Source organism: Centroberyx gerrardi, chromosome 15, assembly GCF_048128805.1.
Source record: "Centroberyx gerrardi isolate f3 chromosome 15, fCenGer3.hap1.cur.20231027, whole genome shotgun sequence".
Lineage (NCBI taxonomy): Eukaryota > Metazoa > Chordata > Actinopteri > Beryciformes > Berycidae > Centroberyx > Centroberyx gerrardi.
This window is the reverse complement of record NC_136011.1, coordinates 12,381,275-12,406,126: the sequence shown is the minus strand read 5'-3', so window position 1 is coordinate 12,406,126 and position 24,852 is coordinate 12,381,275. Positions and strand designations below refer to the sequence as shown.

General features: G+C 40.2%; 1 protein-coding gene across 1 annotated transcript; it reads right to left on the bottom strand.

The window, feature by feature from the left end:
• Positions 1 to 10,924: 10,924 nt before the first annotated feature.
• Positions 10,925 to 22,510, bottom strand: kcnk1b (potassium channel, subfamily K, member 1b). Its single transcript, XM_071901405.2, has 3 exons — positions 21,973 to 22,510; positions 19,197 to 19,592; positions 10,925 to 14,570 (listed from the first exon to the last, which is right to left on the bottom strand). The coding sequence occupies exons 1-3, from the start codon at positions 22,325 to 22,327 to the stop codon at positions 14,326 to 14,328; spliced, it is 996 nt and encodes a 331-aa protein (XP_071757506.1). The 5' UTR covers positions 22,328 to 22,510; the 3' UTR covers positions 10,925 to 14,325.
• Between the last annotated feature and the right edge of the window lie 2,342 nt (positions 22,511 to 24,852).

Genomic DNA, 24,852 nt, shown 5'->3' with positions numbered 1-24,852 from the left:
GATCAAGGCCACTAATCAGGGCAGCGCCAGCCCGCTAATAGAGATCTAGATAGTCCTTAAGATTGACGGAGAGAAGTACCATCGTCCTGTTCCCTCTCACCCCGACAAACATATGGCCAGGCACTACACTTCAACATGGAAAAGCTGCGCTGCGCTCTGGATGCTGCCACACATCGGGGTTCCTGGAGGCACTGCAATAGCGCCATCTACCGGATTCATTGTAGCCTATGTCATTTTCTGTGGGTACCAGCTATAATCCCTTGACCTCCCATATTTTAACCCTGTGGTTTTCAATCTGGTTGGTTTTCATTCTGGTTTCTGCTGGTTTTCATTCTAGCCATCTAATCAGGGACCGATTTACACCTGGGAAGCCAGGTGAATGCAATTAACTGCAATTAACTAGCTGGTAGGATAGAAAACCAGCAGCCTGAGGACCAGGATTGAGAACCACTGTATAACCAGTCCTTCACAGCCTTGTCATCAAGGTCAGAGGGTCCCAGTTGTTTAATGTTGTGGATACTCAAATTGATGACCACAGAACCTCATCTTATAAAGGCTTTGTCCTAAGATTTTTGTCTATACTGTATAGGTGATAGCATAACACTGTCATTCTTATGCATTTTCTCCTTGTGCTAACTTTGAGGGAAATTGAACCAATCTTCATTTTGCTAGGGACCCCCTGGAACTCCCTCAAGGACCGCTGGCGGCCCCCAGACCCCAGTTTGTAAACTACAGATGTGTGTCAGCCATACTGACACAGTTCTCTCCCATCCGTCTGGTCTGAACTGGCTCAGATCTCAGCGGCCGGTGGGTCTGTGACTTGAAAAGTCCAGCCAGCTGTCTGTGGTCGGTCCCGCAAAGCGCACTCTGTTCTTTCAGACTGAATATCTTTGGTCTTATTCCCTCAAACTGTCAAATACAGACACACACACTGAGAATCTCATGGTTGAAGCTGAAAAAAGGTATAAACTTCCTTTAAAGTGTGAACTAGGTCTATTATCTTTAATGTGATGATGTACTTTACTAATGTGCCGAAACAGAATTGGGTGTTAGGAACCTGAGTGGTGAGGTTTTCATTAAAAACTATATAAAGCAACAAAAAAAAAAGGAGATAATGAGGAGCCAGGCAAGAAGCAGGCAAGATGAAATTCTCTTGGTGATACCACCATCACAAATCATTCATTTGTCAAATGGTCAAACCCTTCACATATCTCCTCCAAAATTAATAGAATTCCCACTTTTTAATTTTAGAACCTTATATCAGTGGGCTATCAAAGATATTCTGGAAATATCAAATGTTTTAATCATCATACAGAATCTACTGTCCCCTTGGCTCTTGCCTTCCTCCCAAATCCCACTGAAATGGGGCAGATAGATAGATAGATAGATAGATAGATAGATAGATAGATAGATAGATAGATAGATAGATAGATATGAAATGATAGCACATATCCAGTCTTTTAAGATGTGTTTCAGCATGAGCGTTAGAGTCCTCCATGTTCTCATACAGTGTGGCTAACAAGAAGGTGAATGATGCTACTGAACAGTCTGTTCCAACAGGTATCTCTACGGATATCTCAGTGATTCATTGGCCGCCTCTTTGCTCCTCTTTGGTCTATTATTCATCATTTGTCTTACCTCAAGAGATTGGCAGCATTACATGTTGATGGCAGGCTGTGTATTCAAAGAGTGGAGGATGGAAATGAAACTGTAGAAATGTTTCTGTTGCACACTTCCACAACATCCAAGACAATTACAGGATTCTGGTTGATTACACTCAGTCAGAAATATTCTTCCATCCACTAATGGGGTGATGCGTTTAGCAGCTCTCTTTTTTTGTGTGTTTCTCGTGTTCAAAAATATGAAATGAGCAACAATGACAGTACGCTATGTGAGTTTGTCATGCTCTCCGATGTGTTAAAAAGTTGACTCATGTGACTCGCAACAGCACGGCATTGAGATGACTTTGGGTTTTGTTACACTGGAAATTTCCCCATAGCTCTGAATAACCTCCGCTTCTAAAGAGGATCTACATTTCATGCTCAGCAAAGAATGCATTCTCTATCAGTCTAAGTCCAATCTAATCAAGTCTGGCAAAGTTTAGATGAAGTGCATTATATTCTCTTGGTTCCCAAATATACCTAAGCAGTACATGCAGTTCCAAGCTAGAGCATTAGATGAGGAGGAGTGGAGCTCTACCTTGCATGGTCAGGGTAGGGTCGCCCATAGGTCCCTGCTCTCTGGTCCACCCGCTGCATTGCGTCGGCATTCTGTGGGCTCCTGACTGCAGAGAGCAGCACGACTACACTGACTGTTTTTTTAAAGATAGGTTTTGCATCGATCACAGAACAGCCACACCTCACACGTCTACACTGTGGGGGGATGGGGGGAACCTGTGCTTACTCCAGCAAAAAAGTGGAGTCTAGTCATCAATAAGCGGGTCAACACCTCTCATCGACAGTCTTTGGGAGGGGAGGATCAGGTTCGTCTTGCATAAAGCACCTTTCAAGTCTGTCTCTCCTCACAGCTCAGCCTCCGCCAGGCAAAGACAAATCAATTCTCATTGTTCTATCTAATTCAGACTGTGAGATAAGACAACTAAACAGCCGGTTATAGTAGATATACATTCGTACTAGTGTCAAGGTATAAATGGGGCACTGATATATTCAGCTCATTCATCTCCATCCAGTAAACCATCTTCCACTTCAGCAGTCCTCTAATAGAAGTGTAATTGGTGCCCCAATCTACTGGGCATTGCGTTGCTTTCTAAATATGGATCAGAGATGAACTGAGAGCTGAAGCTCAAGGCCAAGAAACATCAAATTAATGCAGTGAGGATGATCCAAATTCTGCCTCGTACACGTAGACACACACACACACATACACACACACACACACACACACACACACAAACAAAGACGGAAGATATTAACTCACTTACTCACTCATTAACCGGATGAGTGGCATCAACACTTTAAAAATGAGCTTGTTTTCAAAGCTGTCAGAGAGAAATAATGGGATACATTTTCTAATGATCATTTCTAATTCATTCTTATGAAACCAATCCTAATCCATTTTACAGTTATTTTACAGTTTCTTCAGCTGTTAGTCTTTTGACGGAAACGTTTATCAGTTCTTGTGACATTTTTGTTGATTAAATTCATGTGTATACTCATGCTCTGAGGCAAAAACACAAGTAAATGTCATTTAGTGTTTAACAACAGCTTAAGTAAATGGAACGTCCATTAGTCTCATTCCAATTTTTGTTTTGTGTGTTTTATTATGTAAAGTTCATGGTTTCTAGTTTTCATCTTCTCCTGTTCATATGAAAATGCTTTTAGTAAAAAGTTTTTAATCTGTTTTTTAACCTTTTTAACCTTTTTCCATGAAGAGTGCCTTGGATTTTGTTTTTCTTCTTTAATATAAAAATGCTTGTTGGAGGAATACTTGAACATAACATAATCAAACTGTGGATTTGGTGGAAGCTATATAGCAATACTGTTTGAAATTGGTTTCTTTAGATGAGATTTGAGGAAGTGTGTACGTTTCACCCATAGTTTTGGAGTGATTCATTCTTTCATATGACACATTTCTCGGTGGAGGATGAGTTTTGTGAAATAGAGATTCAAGCCAATATTTTGTGTTTGATTAGTGACTTATGCATTTGCATACGCCTTTGTGAGGGACAAATTATTATTACATTCCGGGCAGGCTCTTTGTCAGATGCATTTATTCCACTGTTACTGAAGGATCTGCAGCAAATTTATTTTTATTTTTTTTTGGTTACACAGTCCATCAGGTGAGAAGGTGTTCACTAAAGAGCTGGTTCTTTAGCCTCTAAGAAAAGGCTAAAGACCCAGCTCTTTAGTGAAAAAAAACAAAACTCTTTATCTGCCTCTATGCACTCTATGCACTGCCTCGTAGCACCTATGTCCTGTTGGACCAGAACTTAGCTTTATGGCACTTACTCTCATTGTTCTCTCCTGACTAGAACCTTGCTTGTGTTGTATTAAAATCTCATGTGTACGTCGCTTTGGATAAATGCGTCTGCCAAATGGGAAATTGTAATTGTAATTGTAATTTCTAGAATCTCATATTGCTCTCCCTGACTGAAGATATTCAATATTTATCTGTGACAGAGGGATGTTAAAGTGCAAGGCTCCATGTTACTGGTGGTATCTACAGACATCATACAGTCAGCAGGGCCATTTTAAGTTAATCCCAAAGGTATATTGGTAACTACAGCCACAGTATAGTGCAAGATCAGTGTAGGATTTCATTATCCTCCATCATACTTTCTTCTCAGCTTGTTTTTGGAACCTCAGAAAGTTTTACACTTTAGTGCTCAGTCGTCAACAGCAGCCAGCATAAAACAGATCTTGGTCTATTTTCTTGCTCTGTTTTCATTATTTCTCTAATCCTCCTGTGTCCAGTGTCATACAATTTAAAAAGTATGATGTAAATCCTCTCGCTTCTCGTCATCAATATTTAATGCAGCTCTCAGCCTGGAAACAGTGTGACAAGGCACTGCTGATTGGCTGATGCAGGAGGAGAAGTGAAACTCGGAGCCAGTAGAAAAGGTCACATTCGCCACAGTGTGTTCAGGTACTCAGTGGTTTTATACACATTTTGTATTCATTCACGCTGCTCTGTGTTTGATTAGTGACTTATGCATTTGCATACGCCTTTGTGAGGGACAAATTATTATTACATTCCAGGCAGGCTCTTTGTCAGATGCATTTATTCCACTGTTACTGAAGGATCTGCAGCACTGAAGCACACATCTAACTCTCTTCAGCCAGAGAGAAACATAACCTTTGCAGAATCGGCACCCTGTTGTCCCAAGGGCCCGTGAGATTTCTTTAGGGTATATTTGCTATTCAGCTGCCATTATAGGTAAGGTTGACACACAGCTGGAGAGTAGCCAGCAGAATCTCCCAGGATGAGAGGCCCTGTGGGTGCCATTTTGTGTCAACATCATGAACCAGTTAGCTGCCCAGACAAACAGCTCTAGTGGGAGGAGACGATTGGCGTAATACTTCTTCATGTGCGCTAGCAACTGGCCAGCCCAACTGCCCTGATTTTAATTCTTACATATTCTCTTTTTAGTTTAGCTGACACATGAAAACAAGTCAAAAAATACATGATCAAAGTGATGTAAATCTCCATGGATATTCTGCACTACTATTAATATTAAAGTATACTTATCAATCGCCAGGAAAATGGTACTTCTCAGTCATTGTACTGTGCTCACCCTTTATTGAAACAGCATTTTTTGTTATTAGCCATTCACAGTGATACAGTTATTACATGCATAGATTAACTGTCACAGTCTCACTGGATGGATGCCCTCATTGTACTTTGGTCTAATTTTCGGGCGCTGACACGCAGCTCTTGACCTCCTTCCTATTTATCTGCTGGTTTAAAGCATTGTTCCCTTGTTCAGATTGAAAACCTATCCCCTATTTTTAGACGGAAATTCTCCTGCCTTTTGTTTCTTCAGACAACTTGCATCTCCATTAGTCTGCTCCTATCATAAATGTCTACTTTGCATTTTTGTTTCCCAATTTGCAGAAGGGATGTAGGCTAATTGGTCACCCCATGTTGGCAAGAGAAAACTCAGCAGCACGCTTCGCTGAGTCCTGCAAGTTATCTGACATTCTCCATTTGAAGAGAGATAGCTTCTTTTGAATATTTATGACCCATTATTTTCTGTGATCACTTGGGTGTGAAGCCTTGGTTAGAACAATGACATCTGGGTGTTTTATTTTGGGTCAAAAATGAGTTTTTAGACCACTTTCATGCACAAATACCACAATAAAATAGAAACAGGTCATTTCTAGAGTATTGTAAAGGTGTAGCTATTGTCTCTGGTGGTATTGGATATTTGACATGGCAATTAATTGAGTCAGTATTATGCCTGCTTTTTGTGATTTGTTACAAATCGTTATTAGTCAAAGGCACATGCCCACACATCCAATCAGACAGTGGACACATCATTGTCTGAACCAGGATTCATCAGATGTGAACCATGTTTGTCTCTGCAAAATGAATAGCGTGCTTGCCAAGCTGTATGTCATACTTCCAACTGATTAAACCTAAAGTCAACTTTATCGACACTGACAGTGGGACGAAGAAGGTGTGGAACATGAGGAGAGGTGAAGTCTGTTCTCTAAACATCACGCACTGCAGAGCTGGAGGTTTCACTGCAGAATTGTTGCAAGACATAGAGAGTGTCTATGGCTGCACCACCGACTCATTTGCTCCTCCCTCTCCTCCATCCTCCCTGCTTCTGGTCCTGTCACTTTCTCTCACCTCTTATACATTCAAGCTAGAGTTAACTGGGGCAAAGTGTTTATGTTCTGCGCTGTGTTTTGTGTGTGTGTGGGTGGGTGGATGGATGGGTGGGTGGGTGGATGGGTGGGACTAAAATTCATTTATTTGCCAAAGTCAGCACAACAGGCAATATACATACATAAGGCTTTTTTATGCCAAGATGTATGACAACCACATTGACCAACACCTCAAATACACAATCACAGTTCATTGGACACATTTCATTTTAGTTCTTAGGTACACTATAACAAAAGTAAAGTTTCACTACCATTTAGAAAATATCAAATCAACAATCCCTCTACACCAGCAGATGAAAGCTTCCTGTTTGCCGTAGCAAATGAGAACAGTTACTGAGTTGGCAGTGGGGAATATTTGTGCTTGAGGCCTCCTGCAGTCCCATAGACCCCAATGTCTGTGTCAGGATATAAATAGAACTGCTCCACCATCAGAAAGCGGCGCTATAGGGTAGATGCCAGCCATCACCTCAGCCCAACCCAACCCCCTGTCCTGGATGACCCCTGAGGTCCTGGACCACTAGCTTATGACAGACATGGTTCACATCTGATGAACAGACTGCGAGCCAAAGTTGGGACCACTAACTTGTTGTGAGACCCAACTGATGAAATCTACAGCATTATACAGCGTACCCTTGGGTTTTGCTGGAGCGTGTGTTTGATCCATTACTGTATAGCAACATGCACAGCACAACAAGCTGTAAAACACCAGCGCTGCTGCAGGCTGCAGGTCAGTGTAAGGACACGATGCTAGCGATGGTATGGACGAAAATCAAAACTGGATTTGTATTCTGCTCAGCTGATTTTATCACAGTATACTGGCATTTGCAATTTGTACGTCAATGCAGCTCAAGCCGCACCAGCAGAGCTCCTTAAATAATAGTTTTAAATTCAGCGTAAATGATATGCACGCTGAGATCCCTCTCATTCAGCACAGAGATAAAAAGCATTTCAATAGCAGGATATAAACATAGAGCTGGATTCTTTCATCTTTACAGCCGAGGCACAGGTAGTTTCCTGTGTGCATGTGAAAGATGGAGAGAGATCAAATGGCAATATTAATGACATTGAATCGGCTGCTACATTTTAATCCAGTGTGTAGAGCTGGGCCTTCAGGGGAAAGTCCTGTTCTGCCCCAATGCACTCCTGACTGACAGCCTGGGTTAGTCTACTGACAGCTATGTATATGTGTGTGTGCGTGCATGTTTACAAATTACATGCAAGTGAAGGAGAGAACGGATGGGCCTTTTGTCTGCGTCAGATGCTGTGTTGTCCTAAAGAGTATATGATTGCTTAAGGGTTTCATTAGCTGGCCGCTGCCCAGGTTACAAGGTGCTGCCATTCAGCCTGTGGAGTCAGCAACAATGGTTTCATTTTTCTGCAAACATAGACCTTGCCTGTGCTTGCAGATTGTTCAATTTCCAGTAAGGCCAGGGTGGGCGAAGGGGCTGCTGTCTCCACTCTGAACAGCGCAGGAGATTTTATTTTTTAATGGACAGCAATTATGCAAATGCATGATTACATAAGGCTGCAAAAAGGGTATAATCAAGTCTTACTGATGAGGATTTGTTTTTTTAGAAGGCCATGCTAAGAAGAAAATAAATCACCTGCTGGAGCACTTTGACAGTTATTATGTTCATGAGTTGTGGATTGAAGAGCAAGAGCAGAGAAAAAAAGCATTATGTCCATGAATAGCCTATGCCTGTTCATAAGTTTAGTTTCACTTGCGGATCTCAGTGAATTGAGAACTACCCCCTCTCTGTGTTTTCTACAGGTGTATTCCAATGCGATAACAATTTATCATGATAAAACATTCAACTTGATACACTCACCAGATTTGACCATTCTGATTCATGCTCAACATAAAAGAAACATATTCCAAACCTGTCATCTGGCTGCGAAGCCACATGGAAGAATTTATCAAATCAGTTTATCAATTTAAATGCAAATTGAGCAGAAGACTGCTTAGATCACAAATCAAACATCCACGGTAATTTAACAAGGTGAAAATGATGCAAACAACTGAGTGTAATATTAGTAGGGGAACTGTCCTAAAAAAAAAAACTTCAATCTTCATAATAAATAAAATATTTTAATTACTGATTGTAGATAAGGTGAGAAGATTTTATGAGGTTGTAGTAGTTAGAGTAGCTTGTGATTGTTTTGAATACTACAGTGTCCCTAACCCTAACCCTACCTTCTCTAATTCTTTAAGGTGATAAAGAAGTAATGTATTATTTTGATATATCAGCATTTGTCTAGATGAGGAGTTACTTACTGTATTGTAATTGTGGTTTTGTGGGATGGGAACCAGTTTATCTTATGATGTTTGATGTTTGTACGCCTTTTGATGCAAGTTTTTTACATTGGCAAGGTTGTAGAGAATTGTTATATTCATTTTTTACTTATATAAAGGCACAGTTTTTTCACTGACCACTAGATGTCCTATATTGCATGAGCGGATGTCCATCACATCAAATGGTTGTATACAGTAGTGTATAATATACAATATTAATGTGGGGTTTCAGGTTATAATGTAGTTATGTAAATGTATTACAGTATTTTATGCATGGAAATTGAAAGTTGCTAAGAGGTTAAAGTAATTTCCAATAAAGCTGGTTACTTTCATGTGTTGAATGATAGTTTTGAATGATTATTAGGGACTGCGTTCATTGGTATGTTATGTCTTTTCACAGTGGTGTTTGTCATGCAGTGTTGTCTCACTCATGCAGAGTAATCTGACATGAGGGCCAGCAGCTGGCCTATAAAGGTTACTACCACAGGCTTTTCAGATAAGCACAGTAAGTATTACCTCCCTGTCAAGAGGAATCAGTTAATGATTGTTAACTATTGAAAGTAATCTGTTTCTTGATTACATGAACATAAAAATAAACTGTAGCCAATCACTAAAATGGCTCTTACACACAGCTTAATAACATGGTGACATTAATAATGTACATGGCAATAAAAGAACACACACAGCTGAATCACCCTCTGGTGATTAAGGTGTGAGCAGATAGTGTAACTCATAAAACATGTAGAGAGAGAGAGAGACAACAGTGTGACTCCCAGGTTGTTGAGCTCTAAGAAAGATAATGAGGTCAGAGAAATTGAATGAGTTCACTTCGACATTGTTTCCCTGAAGTGCCTGACTCACATTTACTCAAACATAAAAGGTGCTCAGTTGATAATAGGACTATTTGCACTGCAGAGGGAATGAGGGTGGGGAGTCAGTTGCATATGGCTTGTTAAAGAAGTTTTTACAATCACATTATGTAAATGTACAGTTACTACTCAACGCTTATTATGAATATAACAGATTTGTACTTTATCAAATTGACTGACATCCCACCAATTACTGTACGCCCACAGGTAATAGTGTTCTCATAACACGCAGCAATTAAATGGACTCATAAATTTGTCAGGAGCTGCCTTCCCCTCATCTTTATTCAGCTATTTAAACTTGATAACAGGGATTTCGGCTTAGTGGCTCTGGAGTAAAAAGAGCTTGCATGTCAGGGACAATTACACTTCTGCTCTACTACTGATATGACTGGTAAAGAAAACAAAGGTGCTGCTTTCCTCGCTATTTTGCACAGCTGGACTGCCAGCACCTTAACAAAAAATACCATTTCACTCTCCTTAGAGAGACTTGGCTGCCGGTGGCCATAAAGCTCAATATACTCTGTAGCAGTAGGATGAAGGCTGAGATTGAAATGCTTTGACAGGACTGGAACCCCTGAGGAGTCAGAATATCACTGACAGGTAAGATGAAGGAACAAAAAAGAGTCAGACAGATCAATGTAATCCTTTTTTTTTTTTTTGGCTCTTTCGTTGAATTGCTTTTCTCATATTTCTTTAGATATGCTGATTCCACTCCTGAACCAGTGAATATACTGCACACTCTGCCTTTGTGCCGCAGAGACCTTCGGGTCATGTTCTTCGGGTGTTCCTCATGATAAATACATCAGCTTCTTTCAACTGTTGTCAATGCCTCCTCTTTCAAGAAGTATCACATAGGCTCAGTCTGATGTGCAAATCATTGCCTTTCATGCTTTCATAGGACTATTCTATTAATGATTAGTTGGGATATCTTTTATATGAAACCCTCTTATTCACTTGTCTTTAATTAGCGCTCTTCCCTGATGGAGACAAAGATGTGCTAAAAATCTGAATGGACACCTCTTCATGTCTTACACACAGATGAGAATGACTTGAAATAGTACATTCAAGTCCCAGTAATTTAATTCCCTCTTGTCAAAAATACAACAGTTAAACAGTCACTTCAAAGCCTCCAAGATAAAAGCACATTCATTACCATCTGCTCCGATCTGCTTTACCCAGGACTAGCTCCCAAGTTCACATAAGTGGCTTTGTTGTGAAGCCTGTCCGCTGCCCCAAAATCTCAACCTTTCTTGTCTTCATTAGAATTACTCTTTTGTAGAAATATTTTTATTTTCACACAGCTGTAGCGGCCATCACACTCCACTCTATTTACTGAGAGAAGAAGGTTAACAGTGGCTGCTTGCAGAGCATGAAATGAGAGCATCAATCAAATAAGAAGTCAGATTACGTAATAAGAAACCAACACTTTATTTAAGACACTGTGATGTTTTACAGTTCATATTCTCCTTAAGATTATATCTTATGTTGAAATGAGTTTAACATGAACCCTGGTACTCCATCTGGACCCTGTAGATACTGAGTATTACAATATCGATGATGTAATACTGAAATACTCAACTGTACCTATTAACTTGTGCACCAAAACATATCGGACAAATCTTTCACAGTTCTGCGATGCAAAATATTCTACACCTTTTAGTTTTGAAAGCATAAATCAACAATTTCAGTATGTTTTGTCTCACTATTTACTCCCTGATGACAGAGAATGCTAATGGACCAGGACGGCACTATTTTCCCTGACAGTTCCTCAATTTCATCACGAACAAGTTGTATGTGTACAACAACAAACACTGCAAATTATACAATAAAGATGAAGGGTCAATATATCCACTGAACAGTAAAACATCTTACAATGATAAGAGAAAACCCCGAAATTCAAGTTCTCCTTTTGCTCAGTTAACAATATCAACACAGTATTAATGTTTCGTAGTTTACATGAAGGCGCCGTCCAGTGTAGAGATGAACTGCAGGCCTGGTGGCTGTGTGAAGTATTACCATGACATAGTACTTTAGATGCCACCACAATCGGTCACTAACTTGCTGGTTATATCACAATGTGGCACAGACACACAGTCCCGCAGCTCACCTCCAAGCACTGTTTCCAATATACATGCCATGTTTAAAGTGTACATAAACAAAGCCAGTGGAGTGGTGCTGCACTGCACTCTGGCTCCATGTCAGGCCTTTAAGCTCACTGTGTGCTCAACAGCATAAAAAAAACATTACATTCAAGACTATATAAAAGGCTACTACTGTGTCCTGATGTGGCGACGAAGCAGAAACTGATGAGGTCAGAGGTTCAGCCCCTTAGTGAAGCTGAAACATTGTAAAGATGCACAGCAAATGCGTATCTCGCTATTAAAGTTTACTAACTAGTATATTCAACGCATGAGTCTACATTACTACGGTATGCTACACAATCATGTACAGGCTTCTGTTTGCCCCAGACGGAATATTACAGAAGACGGACGGATGACATGAAAGCAGTACTACCTTTGTCAGAACATTATTTTTCCACCTACAAACGTCGTTATTTAAAAATACATACAGGAGTGTCTTGTCATACAAACTTGCAATTGTATTATGCACAGGCCTCAGTTCCAAATATGGAAAGTTCCCATTCTTTGATATGCAGAGTAAAAACAGAAGTGTCAGATTAACAGGACTGGGAGATATTTCAACTGCACTGCACTAACCCTAACCCTTTATAGTCTCAAGTTTCCCTAATACACCTTTTCTAGTATGCAATTATCTTCATAAATTACAAACAAACATTTGTAAACATCCCTCGTGACAATTTTAAAAATATATACTTTTTACGTTCAAGTTTCTTAAATACAGTAAAAATAGTTTCGATTCAACCTCTTGCTCTAGCCTTGCTCAGAGTAATAATCAAGCCTTTTACAAATTATCCACTAAAACAATAACAGCATCTATCTAAAAACATCTCCTGTTTTTACCCATGAAATATACCTCGTCTGTGGAACCATGGAAATGCAAAACATGTTTATTCTATCTTACTGGATGGCACCAGTACATCTGTAAAGCGAGCTCTCTTTATTGACGATACAATGCATTGGCCGGCCCTTCTGTGGTTCCATTTTTGAACTAGGCTATTAACTTCATTTCCCTTTTCACACAGTCTAATACACATTAATCCCTTTCAGGCAAATCAATAAATTACAGTGATTATCAACAAATATTAACAGCTTTTAAATAGCATTGCAACATGTTGAGATAATACACCATATAACAACAGAGAAATGTTTTTTTTCCTTCATTCACTATGAAATGTGATAATGTAGAGTGCAATCAGAATAATTAACACCCTCGGTAAAGATGAGCCAAAAGTGCTGCAAAGCATAAATACTAGAGCCAGTGGGCTATATTCTGTACTCAAAACTATTTGAAAACTACGTTCTTATATTCAGAGCCAACTGTTCAAAAAAATCTTCTGAACAGTTGCTTTTATTCTAACAAAAAACAAGCTTGTTGTTTGGTAAAATGTCACATAGACATTCTTGTACGGCACACAGATCACAGAGTTCATGGTCTTTTCCTTTCAGATGCTCTTTCAAGCAGCAGCAGCCTCTGCAACTCAATTAGCTTTCTGGTACGGATCAGGTTCAGCCATTATTTTATGCTAGTATGGTGTGGACTGCATGGTTAACTAGTGAAATGTCAAGGTTCAGATTCAGAGTGAATTAATTTGTTTAAAACCACAATTGTACTGCCACTGTACATACACGGGGAATTTCAAGCAAGATCTGTATCTGTTTCAGCAGGGTGGCAACTTCCCTCAGATCACATTTCATTAGTCAACCATGTAATTCACACTATGCCAAGGAACTAAACAAGACCCCAAAATTTTCTCAAAAAATCATCAGGCTTCATCAAATCAAGCTGAAAAGATTGCAATAAAGCGTTACAGAACTTAAACCGTGATGCCTGTGATTTAGATGGGTCATATGTCAAGCAGCTATACTGAATCTGAATGAGTTACCAAACAACAAACTTTGACTAGTTTTAGAACAAGCGGTGCCAATAACGGACAATTTTCTATAAAAATAAAATCTCATGAAACATTGGGAATAATCAATTTTCCTGCACAAGTTCCATCTGAATAAAGGGTCATAATTTTAAAATCTTTCTGGACACAGATTATAGCTCATTACTTGTGCTGTTTTTAACTCATCTTTAACCAGTGTGTCAATAATTCAGTACTATATACCTTATACCATTTACCTGATTATGTGCATTCCACAAACCTGTGAAATATCTCTTAACTATTTATGTACTAGGCTTTGACAGGCTACAGAGAATTTTGAGACATTTCAGCTAGATTTTAAAGACCGGGCTTTCTAAAATTTCTCTAAAGATCCTATAAATAACAGCTGATAGAGGAGCTTTTCTCCTGTGAGTCAGCCTACTGACAAATTAAACTTCAATACAATAAAAGGTATTTATTTTATCAATAACTATGCCTTCATAGAAATAAACAAGACTAAATGTCCTGCCTTATCAATGTACACAAATTTCATTTCTGCTGCATCGCACTATATTTCCATTGTTGTTTTGATAAAGGAGACTGTTTTGCTTGCCCTTGTTATTCTCAACTAACACTCACTCACTCACTCACTAACTGTTTACTAAAAGTTGTCAGGGCTGAGCTTTGCAGAATGCATACAGCTGAGGCTTATGATCTACTCATGTACTATATACTAATACCCTTATGAGTATTACCCACTACTTTCACATTTTCATCCTTAAATCAGGTGTTTACGGGTGTTTACTGGATCATGGGATCATCCGCGCTGGGAGAGGCCAGAACTGGGTGAGTTTTGTCCTCTCTGAGGGCCGTGGCTCTGTCGGACACCGTGGTGAAGGACAGGTGGTCGTGCTCCAGGATGGCCAGGCGGTCCTGCGGCTTCTCCTTCTTCAGGTAGAACATCTTCCTCAGCTGCTTCAGCTGCTGCAGCTCACAGAGGGTCTCCAGCACCACCAGCATGACGATCAGGCCCAGGATTAGGTATACTGCCGAGACAACAGACAATAACAGACAGAGGGATTGGATTATGAGACGTTTTATAATAAGTGAACCTAGTGCATAGAGTACTGGTTTTGTTAAAAATACTGCCATACCAAAATCAAACCTTAACCCTGCATTCTCTATTAACTCAAACAAAAAAATCCCTATGATATTCCTATAGGATCTTGTAGTGTGTCTCTGACACTGTAGGATTTTTATTTCAAATGTGTTATATTTTTGTACATATTTCATCTATAGCCATTGCATGATATTTGAAAGTTTTGCTGTGCACTAAATTTGTTACTAATCTGTACTGACACAAGGGGGCAGCGGCTAGCTTACCATGTTCGCAACAGTGTGTTCATAGTGATCTTACCATACTTTATGCTATCTTTTATCTCTTATGATATTACTGTAGGATTTTTTCCATGGTATAATTTTTTAACCTACAGCAGTTGCATGACCTTTTAAACTTTTTGCTGTGATATTTTGCTGTGATATATGTATAGTATCAGCAGAGTGGGTGCGCTGGATGGAGATGGAGGGCGCACTAAAGATGAACACAAGTAAAGAAACACGGCGGAGAAACATGGCAGCGTCAGATGATGCTGGCCACTTCCTACTTGCAGCTAAAAAGTTGCTGATCAGATCCAGAAGTGAAATCTAGCCTTACCTTCAGTGCAACTGATAAAGGCAAACCCACAAACACCACAGCGTCTAATATGGAAAAGATGACTCCCTGGCTTTGCAGGCAAAGGAAGGCAATAAGCCAAATTTAGTAAGCATCCGTCTGATATGCAGATGTCAGACGTTCAAAGCATGACAGGTTTGATAGTTAGATAAGATAACGTTCAGCTGAAATGAGTGTAACATAAAACTGCATCTCTGCAAGGAACTGTGCACACACTTCTTTCCATTAGCCTTAGTGATGAAAACAGGAAAATAACATTACAGGCCTGATGTGATTGTTTGATGACATTAATAATTTATATGTATGCATAATTCCCTTCCGTACATATTTTACATGAATTCAGAGGGTAAAAAAAGTAGCAACAGAAAAATACAGCAACAAAATAATAAAGCAATGTTTGGTTGTATTTCCAATCATTTTAAGCATTTTTGTTCATGACAGTTTCAATTTGGATTATTGGCCGCGGTATCAGTGTAGAATCAACCCCAAGATACCTGGGCTGGTGTTAGGTCCAAATAGAGAGCCTAAGTCCCTCCCCTTCCGCTGTCCCCCATGGGACCTTATTTCGGAAAAAATATGTACGGTAGTCAACGGCGAGAGACAAATAATTGTTTGATCCCGTTTGAATTGTGCCATGACTTACACATATGATGTTTTGTCAATTTAAAAGATAATTTTGCAAGTCAAGAAAGTCGCAGTTTGTTGTAAAACAGTACAGTAACGTTTAGTTTTGTGTGAAACCGCTCAGTGAACTACATCTCTCGTCTCGCACAATATACGTCACCAACACCAACATGGAACGAAACATAGGAAACACACACAGGCATCGCGTTAACGTTAGCCCCCACTGTACTAAAACTATCCTAAACCAGTTTAAATCCATTCTTACTGTCTACCTTCCAGGTTGTGTATAATACTCCTGCTATCTGAGAGGGACTTAGCTTCAGCGGCTCTGGGTAGCTTGTGGAGAGAGGAAGTTACGTCACTTGCGCGACTTTTGGGTGTGTAGTCTTTCTAATTACGTATTTTTACAGTCTTATAGTTCAACAGCTTTACCACAAACTGCGACTTTCTTGACTTGCAAAATTATAATTTAAATTGACAAAACATCATATGTGTAATTCATGGCACAATTCAAACGGGATCAAACAGTTATTTGTCTCTCGCCGTTGACTACCGTACATATTTTTTCCGAAATAAGGTCCCATGGTGGTCCACCGGAAGGGGAGGGACTTAGGCTCTCTATCCACAAGTAGCATTACAACTAGGGCTGCACGATATTGGAAAAAAATGACATTGCAATATTTTTTTTTCTGCGATATATATTGCGATATGAAAAAATACAGGAATTTTCACCAAATGACTTGAATAGCTTTATCAAGCCTTGCCCCTTTAAGAAGGTGGCCTTGTGGGTAACCTGCGCGGGTGACGTAGTAGGAAGTGAGTGGGTTTTTAGCTTAGCCGCAGCCAGAGTGAGTTGCAGGATGCTAAGTGAGTAAAGTTACCATAGTTAGCGGGAAAAGAGCTTAGAACGTCACCGAGAGGCCGTGCATTATGTTCGCTGCTGTACAGAAATAAAGTGCCAGTTCTCCACTGCAGAGTTGGGCCGGACTCTTAGTAAAAAGCTTGTTACCAGCTACGAGCCAGGCTAAGCTAAAATAGGCTTGCACAACACCAGGGGCTTCCCAACCACGGTTCGGAGCCGCGAAAGCTGGAAAGGTAACATACAATACTCTTATAACAAACCCTTAAATCGGAGTAAATTATATTATATCAGACAGACTTCTCTTGTAGATTAGTCATGGAAAATGAGAACCGCGTGAGTTTTCCTTTTCCATCAAGCAGCAAAAAAGTTGTAGCATGATGTGTTTGAGTTAATTTGCCTTACTTGACATCGCACATCGCGATGACGATGCTGAAACGATATATCGTGCAGCCCTAATTACAACACTAGCAGAGGCAGAGAGCAGTGAATAAGAGACGCCTGTTGAGTGTGAGTCAGCAACGGAAACACGATCAACATGAAATGTGAAAGGCATTTGGCTCTGCAGTCCTAAATGCTCCAATTGTTACAGACATCAGTGACATCAACAATTGCATAACACTCATGCTACTTCCGACACCGAGGTGTTTTTTTTTTCACAAAGGAACTTCTACAAACTATTCTGCATGTCACTGTGTCATTTGCAAACAAACACTCTGACGCAGCGCTCTCCGCTCCTACAGACTGACACATGGTGACGACTGAAGACTGAATGGCCCATCTGGAGCTACATTCCCACTGCCTGATACATACAGTACACCCACAGCTCATACGGAAGGGAGGAATCATTCTATTCGACATTTACGCCCGCACACAGCTCGTCAAAACTCAATGGGCTCGGGCTGGTTTTGACTTTTTTTTTTTTTTTAAATTCTAGTCACACCTAGCCCTGGCAGTGCAGCTGACAGCAAGCTGCACAACTAAGCTACAAAAATGCAAAACCTTCACTTCTCTCCATAAAACCACAGCCTAATTTTTCTCCTACACTGCACTGTCTTACATCTGCCCCTCCTTATGCCCCCAGCACATGCATCTGATGGACCTGACTGACCAGTAGGGAAATGAATGGCCTCTCACAAGACATTTTTATTTTTATTTTGGTCATGTAGGTGAAAGCAAAATGGAGCATGTGGAAAAAAGCTGGCCTTGTCCGTAGCATACAGCAGCATGGAAAGGAATGTGTGGAAGTGTGGAAAAAGCGGCCCAAAGGTTGGCTAGTCTAATTGAATCGATTTTGTGATATTCAGCATGTCTTACAGCGTTCATGTTAAAAGCTATTTGGCTATGTGGCAAGTGCCAGACTCCACTGTCACCTACAGACTTCATTTGGCCATGCATTTGTTTAACCATCCACAACAGCACAAGCATTGTTTAGAGCTGTGCAATGACATGCGTGCTAGCAGCAAATCTGCTTTCTGTAACCATGTCTATGATACTGTGCACCTGGCATATACACAGAGACTCTGATGCCATTTAGACAAAGTACAATGTGCAAATAAACTTACATCTGTACTATGATACAATATACAAGTGTGCTGTTGGCCTGCAGAGACACTGGATGTGCAAAGTGCAGGTTGTTTTCAATCTATCAGTGTCAATATCAACATCAATAGCCTTGTCCAATGACAACTGTTCTATTAATTGCTTTGTTGCAGGCTATGACAACAGTTAATTTCTTTGTTAAAGGTAACAGTGGCCTATAAATCACAACTGATGATTCCTGCCTGTCAGGGAAGTACAATAAAAGTTTTAATCTGGTCCAGCTCTCTCTCTCTCTCTCTCTCTGTTTAATTTAGTCAGATATTTTACGAGCTAGGTCCAGGTCAGGTTGGAACCTTTAAGCCAGAGTTAAGCTCACTCTAGCTTATCCACCAGTCTGTGACAGTGACGAGTCACAAGGTATGAAGCCGTCTTTGGGTAAAAATGGGATTACAGACATACATATATACGTACAGTATGTCTTAATGCTATCTATATATTTGTAATTTTGAAGCATGCGATCAACATATTATTCATGGTATTAAAAAATTGTCCTAATGGTAGGAAGGCACTGTTCTTCCTGCCCACATGGAGCAAGTAACGACAATCTCTTTGCAACAGGAAGCACCAGGAATTGTGGTCTAAAATGTGGTTTAAAATTGTGGTTTAAAAATGTTACACATAGCACCTTTAAAAACCCTTCAACAGGGATGAACTGAAAGGGTCAAACATGAGACCTTCCAGCTACAGAGGTTCTACAACCACCTGGCTAACCTACCATCTACCATGGAAATGACTAACATCCTCCAGGTCATAAGTAAAGAAACATAGTCTTCAAAGTACAAACAGAACTGCAGGCATTTCACCAGTTGTGTGTAAATGAGTTATTTAGACTACAGGTGGATCATTGGCACTCACCGGTGATGCCCACTTTGTAGAGCTCCCTGAACTTCTGAGTGAAGGATTCTCCGGGTACGTAGTCTCCCAGGCCGATGGTGCTGAGGGAAATGAAGCAGAAGTAGAAAGACTCCAGGAAGTTCCAGTTCTCCTCCAGAGCCGAGAAGATAGCGGCGGGGATGAGGAAGAAGCAGGAGACGGCCAACATGGCGAGCAGAGTGGCGTGAACGATGGCCACCAACGGCTTGGACACGCCCCAGCGCCTGTGGATGTACATGATAGGCCTCCGCGTGCTGAAGACCATGATCCTTTGCACCACAGCAGTGAGGAAGAGGAGGGTGAAGGGGATGCCGATCATGGAATAGACAATGCAGAAGGCCTTACCGCCATCGGACAGTGGAGCTGTGTGACCATATCCTGTAGGCAAACAAAACAAAAAATATTAAAATAACAATCATGACTGTGGGAGGCTGTGGGAGCAGGTTTCCATGAGCGCACAATACTTCTCTATTAAACTCTGTCACATGTGTGTGATGACAGATGGGATAAAAATACAATCTTAGCCGGTTTTTTTTCCCCCTCGATTATTTCATGTAGTAGTCTCATGTTAACACAATATGCGACAGCAAAGGTATTCAGGACAGATCTGAAGTTATGCACATAAAATTGAATCTTGGTAACACTTTACAATGGCTTCATTCCTGTGCATTAACCTATGAGAACATTTTGTATAATATGTGCTATGTGGAAATCTACCCTCATTTTATTTAACATGTGAACATACTGTATCAAGATAACTCAGGAAACAAAAAGGAACATAAACAACATGGTCCAAATGATTCTCTGCTGGCAAATAATATGACAAATCACATCATTCCATAGCCTAATTCCAGTAAAGAAGAACTTATTTTAGTACATTATGTTTACACACTTTGTATTTATAATGTATTGTTTGCTGATGTATGTAAATTATGTATTAGAGAGATTTTCAAGAGATTTTCATGTACTTACAAAAAATACAAAATATTTTACCACACTTACAATGCTTATCCATAGGTCAATACACAGCTTAATACAGTGGAATAAGGTCATTGTTTACAATACATGTCAAGTGTTACTGCAAATGTACAAATGTCTCTGTCTCTGCTGATGAAGACCAAGTAAACAGGCTTGTTTCTGGCTGCTGATATGTATTTAAAAAAAAATTGTGTCTGTACAGTATACAAGCCTGAATTCAGTCTGCAAAGGTTTTGAAACTGAGCCTGTTTCTGGCACATGATACATTATGTGAAGGTGATATTGCTGTAACAAGAGACTCTGACATGTGACTCTAACAAGTGAGTAAAAAAATCCCATGGCCCTCTGACAAGAGCATGTAAATGAGAAAGTTAAGTTTGATGCTTATTAGGTCGTGATTTACACATAGGTCTTTAAAAAAAAAATCACATCAATTAAATTGATGTGATTTGTAAAGTATAGATTGGATGCATACATTTCTGTAAAGAATAGGTTGAATGCATGGCTATACAGTGATTTCGAGTCTTTATTCCCCTGGGGAGGATGTGGTGTGTGTGGTAACCCACTGAATTACAAAACTAAGAGACAACAACCAACAATAGAACAGGTATTTGGTTTATTATGATTAGGAGGAGAAACCATTTGGGGATTAAAATGATTCTGGAAATGCCAATATGCTCCTTTATACGCTGAAATAAAAGGGACACAGAGATCTATGTTCAGATAGTTCATACATTTTCAGGAAATGATACTGGCTGGTACCACCTGTGTATAAAGACAGTTTCAAAGAGTCAGAGCCCTGTCTAATCTAGATGGCTGAAAAGTCCCTGTGTATGCATCAACTGCAGTTTGTTTGAGACCTAAACAAGGAACCAGGAACGATAGGCAGCCTGCACACTATATCTAGGTAGTCATGTATGTTGAAACCTCACAGATAACCACTGCCTTATGGTCGGACTAAAGTTCTTCAGGTAGCCTGACTGACAGCAACCATCTGCCAGCATGCATGGACTTTTGTGCACTGCTAGATAAGAGATAATGAAGACAGCCTATGCACTGCATTTGATGTGATCTATGCAATGACGCTATAAGGGAAAGTCAGCGACTGAGGGGGGAAAGTACATGGTCTCCTTTTTTTTTTATTATCATAGACCCATTTTGCATGTTACTGCCCCTGAAACTGTGCTTATGTCTAGAATATAGCAACTCATATGCCTATTTATACTTTGCACGAGGGCAGTTCCTTTGCAGCAAGGTCTTATTTGCTGAAGGATGTGTATATGAACAGTGTTTACTGTTTCCATAACTGGAGGGCAGGCCGCATATAGCTTTAGCTTATGAATAGTAACAACCAGGGATGTAATACAGGATAAACCCACCTAACTCAGTTTAACCTCGTTTTGATAGATCTCAATCACCTTTCTAGACTGACAGACGTGTTTCTGACATAGCTGCATTTAAAAACATTAGAACATTGAGTGATGCTTTTCTATATTAGTGATTGTGTTCTTTATGATGAGCACCTACTGCATGTCCTGGTTTACTTTTTGTTTACCACTGCATGATTAATGAGGTAGTGACATGTGGTAGGCCTATATGTTTGTATGGCCTAGTGGCAGCTCAGGTATCCTGCATGGTGTTGTGTTACATGATGAGATGAAGGCAGGGGAAAGGCCAAAATTGGAGCCCAATAAGCGTAATGCTGGTTGAACATGGCGTATGATCTGCTCTGTTATGACTCGGTGGTTCAGTGAGAGCCTGAGCTGCGGCCGACACTCACCTGTAGTGGACAGCACGGTGCTCGCGAAAAACAGCGCAGAGGTGAAGTCCCAGTTCCAATTAGCCGAGGCGTTGTTGAGGATGGACACTCCGTAATTGCTGGCCTCAAGGGCTTTCTGTAAAAACCTCTCCAGGCGCTCCTCGGATAGACACACATTGTCCTGGAGGAACTGTTTTTTAATGGATCGCAGCTCCTGGCGCAGGAGGTCTTCATATGGCAGCTCGACCGACGAAAACACAACGGCGCCGAATATAAGATAAAGAAGATAGCCCAAGACTAACGATAAAAAATACCACGTCGATTTGTGACTTTGTATCAACCGCACACACGAATTGCTGGTTAGAGACTGAAGCATTTTCAAGAGGTCTCCCACCTCGATACTAGGTTACCGATATGTTAAAATAAACAAACAAACCTAAACGCTACAATACCGAAATGTCTGCTATAGCAGGGGATGCTGTGAATAAAGACCAAGCGCAGATGGTCTCCTCGGCGTTGTAGAGCCTCTTTCCCGTCACCTCGAAACCTGCGGTAGCACTTGTTGCCTTCAGGTGCTGTCGGAAATATTAGGATTAGGCTGAGCGACAAGAAGAGAGAGACTGAGAAAGCTGTGATACTGCCAAGGTGTGGTGTTTAAGGGGGCGTGTCTTGATGGTGATTGGCTGGGTGTGTTGATATAAGATAACTACAAAAAACCATTGGCTTCTAAATTCATTAAAATATCCATTATATTCCTGATGTAGGTTTTTCCTTCTTCATTCTACCGCTGCAGGACAAAGTAGCACGGTAGGGCTTGATTGCTAAAATAAAACAACAGCCACCCAAAAACTATTTTTTTTCAGGGTCCGTTTTAATGTTATCTCAGGCTAAAAAGCTCGCTAATGGGTAACGTTTCGTATTTACGAGTTTAAGAGGTGCACTTGAAGGCAGCAAGTGATGTGGCGGCTAGACGAGGAAGGGCTGCGTGACGTAGGACTTTCCTTTTCTCTCCTCCCAGGTGGGTATGTCAGTTAGAAGCGTTAGTTTCTATTGAAAACAATCAGCCGACCATAGAAAGCTATTGTTTCTCTTTCCCTCCCTGTTCCGTTTATAGGCACGACGGCTGGGAAATTACGCCCTGCGCATAATAAAACGTTGGCAGAGATTAACTTTGGGGTGGGTGGGCATCAGATGTTTATTCATACCCACCTAAAGGAAAACTCACTATAATGTTCTTATAGGGACTTATAATGTGTGTGTCTGTAGGAATCACTCTGAGTTTACCACTTTGTGGTAGTCTATTTTATGTCCTGTAGTATCATCTAATTATTCCCATAGGTACTTATTTGTTATGGTATTGGTATTGTATCTTTATAAAATTCATTATAGGATTACTATGTTCTTTTGGTTGTTTTTTTAGTTGCAGAGATGAAATATGTAGTGGGCTTAACATATGCTTATTATAAAAATAATAATATGGACATCACTTCCAAAGCATGTGTCATTTTCAGTACATCTGGCAACACATACATGATCCATGACACTTTCACAGGCATAGATGTTTTAAAGCAATATTCCTTAGTTTTAACATGGGGGTTATTTGGCACTTGACCACCATGAAAGCACATTTAACACGTTGGTGAACAGATTCAACAACAGATTTCGCTTTTAAGACAATAAAGCAGTCCTGGGTCCTTCATGATTTTGCATTTCTATTCTTGATTTACACTAAAATTAGTGTTTAAAAATAAAAGTAGATCCGTCTCCCAAACAGGAACTCTCTCTCTTAAATGGTATTCCTCCACTATTTTCTCTTCCATCAATAAAAATGCTAAATGCAAAATTATATTCTAAAACGTTGGACCCACAGTCAGTTGAAAATCACAGTAGCTGAATCTGTTGTTGAATCTGTTCACAAATGTGTTAAAAGTCAGTTTTCAGGCTATTTTCGTGGCTCATTCAAATGAATGGGAAGTAAAAATCAGAACACTACAAACTCATCCAACTGCATCCGATCTTGGTGATTAGTTTATATTCTGGAATATTGCTTTAAATCTGTTATCTGGGTGCTGTGTCTTGACCCTTGCACTCCTTGCCTTTACATGCATAGAGAATGCTGGTTCAAGTCTTGGGCGCCATACTGAGGGGAAAGGGGGTACTGACTACCCAGGACCCCAAGCTGTTTTGAAACAGGGTTTGGTTGAAATCTACAAAACTGCAAACAAATAAAACCATTTTGGTTAGAGGCATGCAAACATCATAACTCGGTTAGAATAATACTCATACTCTGATTATGACAAACCTGGTTAAGAGTGCTGGCTTACTCGGATATTAAATTGATTACTTTGGCATGTAGCCTAAAGACCTTTCTGCTTTCACTTTTGATTTTCACCATCTGTACAAACTCAGACTTGGGAAGGGTTTATAGGTAAATTTCGATGTCAACAAAAAAACGCTGCACATTACTTTTGGGATCATTACTTATTTTCCATGCATTAGAAGTATCCTATATTCCTCAGTGAAAGAGGGAGGGTGTTGCTGGCAGCTGCACCTTTTTTTTCTTGGTCAGGACAGCACAAGTGAACAGGAATATCCTGTTAATTAGTTTATTCATGCTCAGTTGCAGTGTATCAAAGGTTCATGCAAACAAATACTGTATCCAGCATATGACCAATAGATAGGTAACTTAGTAGGCTACATGTAAACATAGCTACTGAGGGCCAGTCAAGGAGCTGTCTTGGCCAGGTCTCTCTTGTAAAAGAGATATTGTATCTAAAGAGACTTCCTGGTCAAATAAAGGTTAAATAAAAAGACTGTCAGCCAAATGTCAACAAAGCGAAGGTCAGCAGTATAAATGTAAAGTAATGTGGCCTCATAACACTAACAGCATCTCAGCTTTAT

Bases quoted from the DNA above. Each gene is read 5' to 3' on its own strand.
- kcnk1b (XM_071901405.2), bottom strand. From the start codon at position 22,327: ATGCTTCAGTCTCTAACCAGCAATTCGTGTGTGCGGTTGATACAAAGT. The intron at 19,593-21,972 runs GTGAGTGTCGGC...GTTTGCCTACAG, and splicing joins CACCGTGCTGTCCACTACAG to GATATGGTCACACAGCTCCA. The intron at 14,571-19,196 runs GTGAGTGCCAAT...TTGTCTCGGCAG, and splicing joins CTACAAAGTGGGCATCACCG to TATACCTAATCCTGGGCCTG.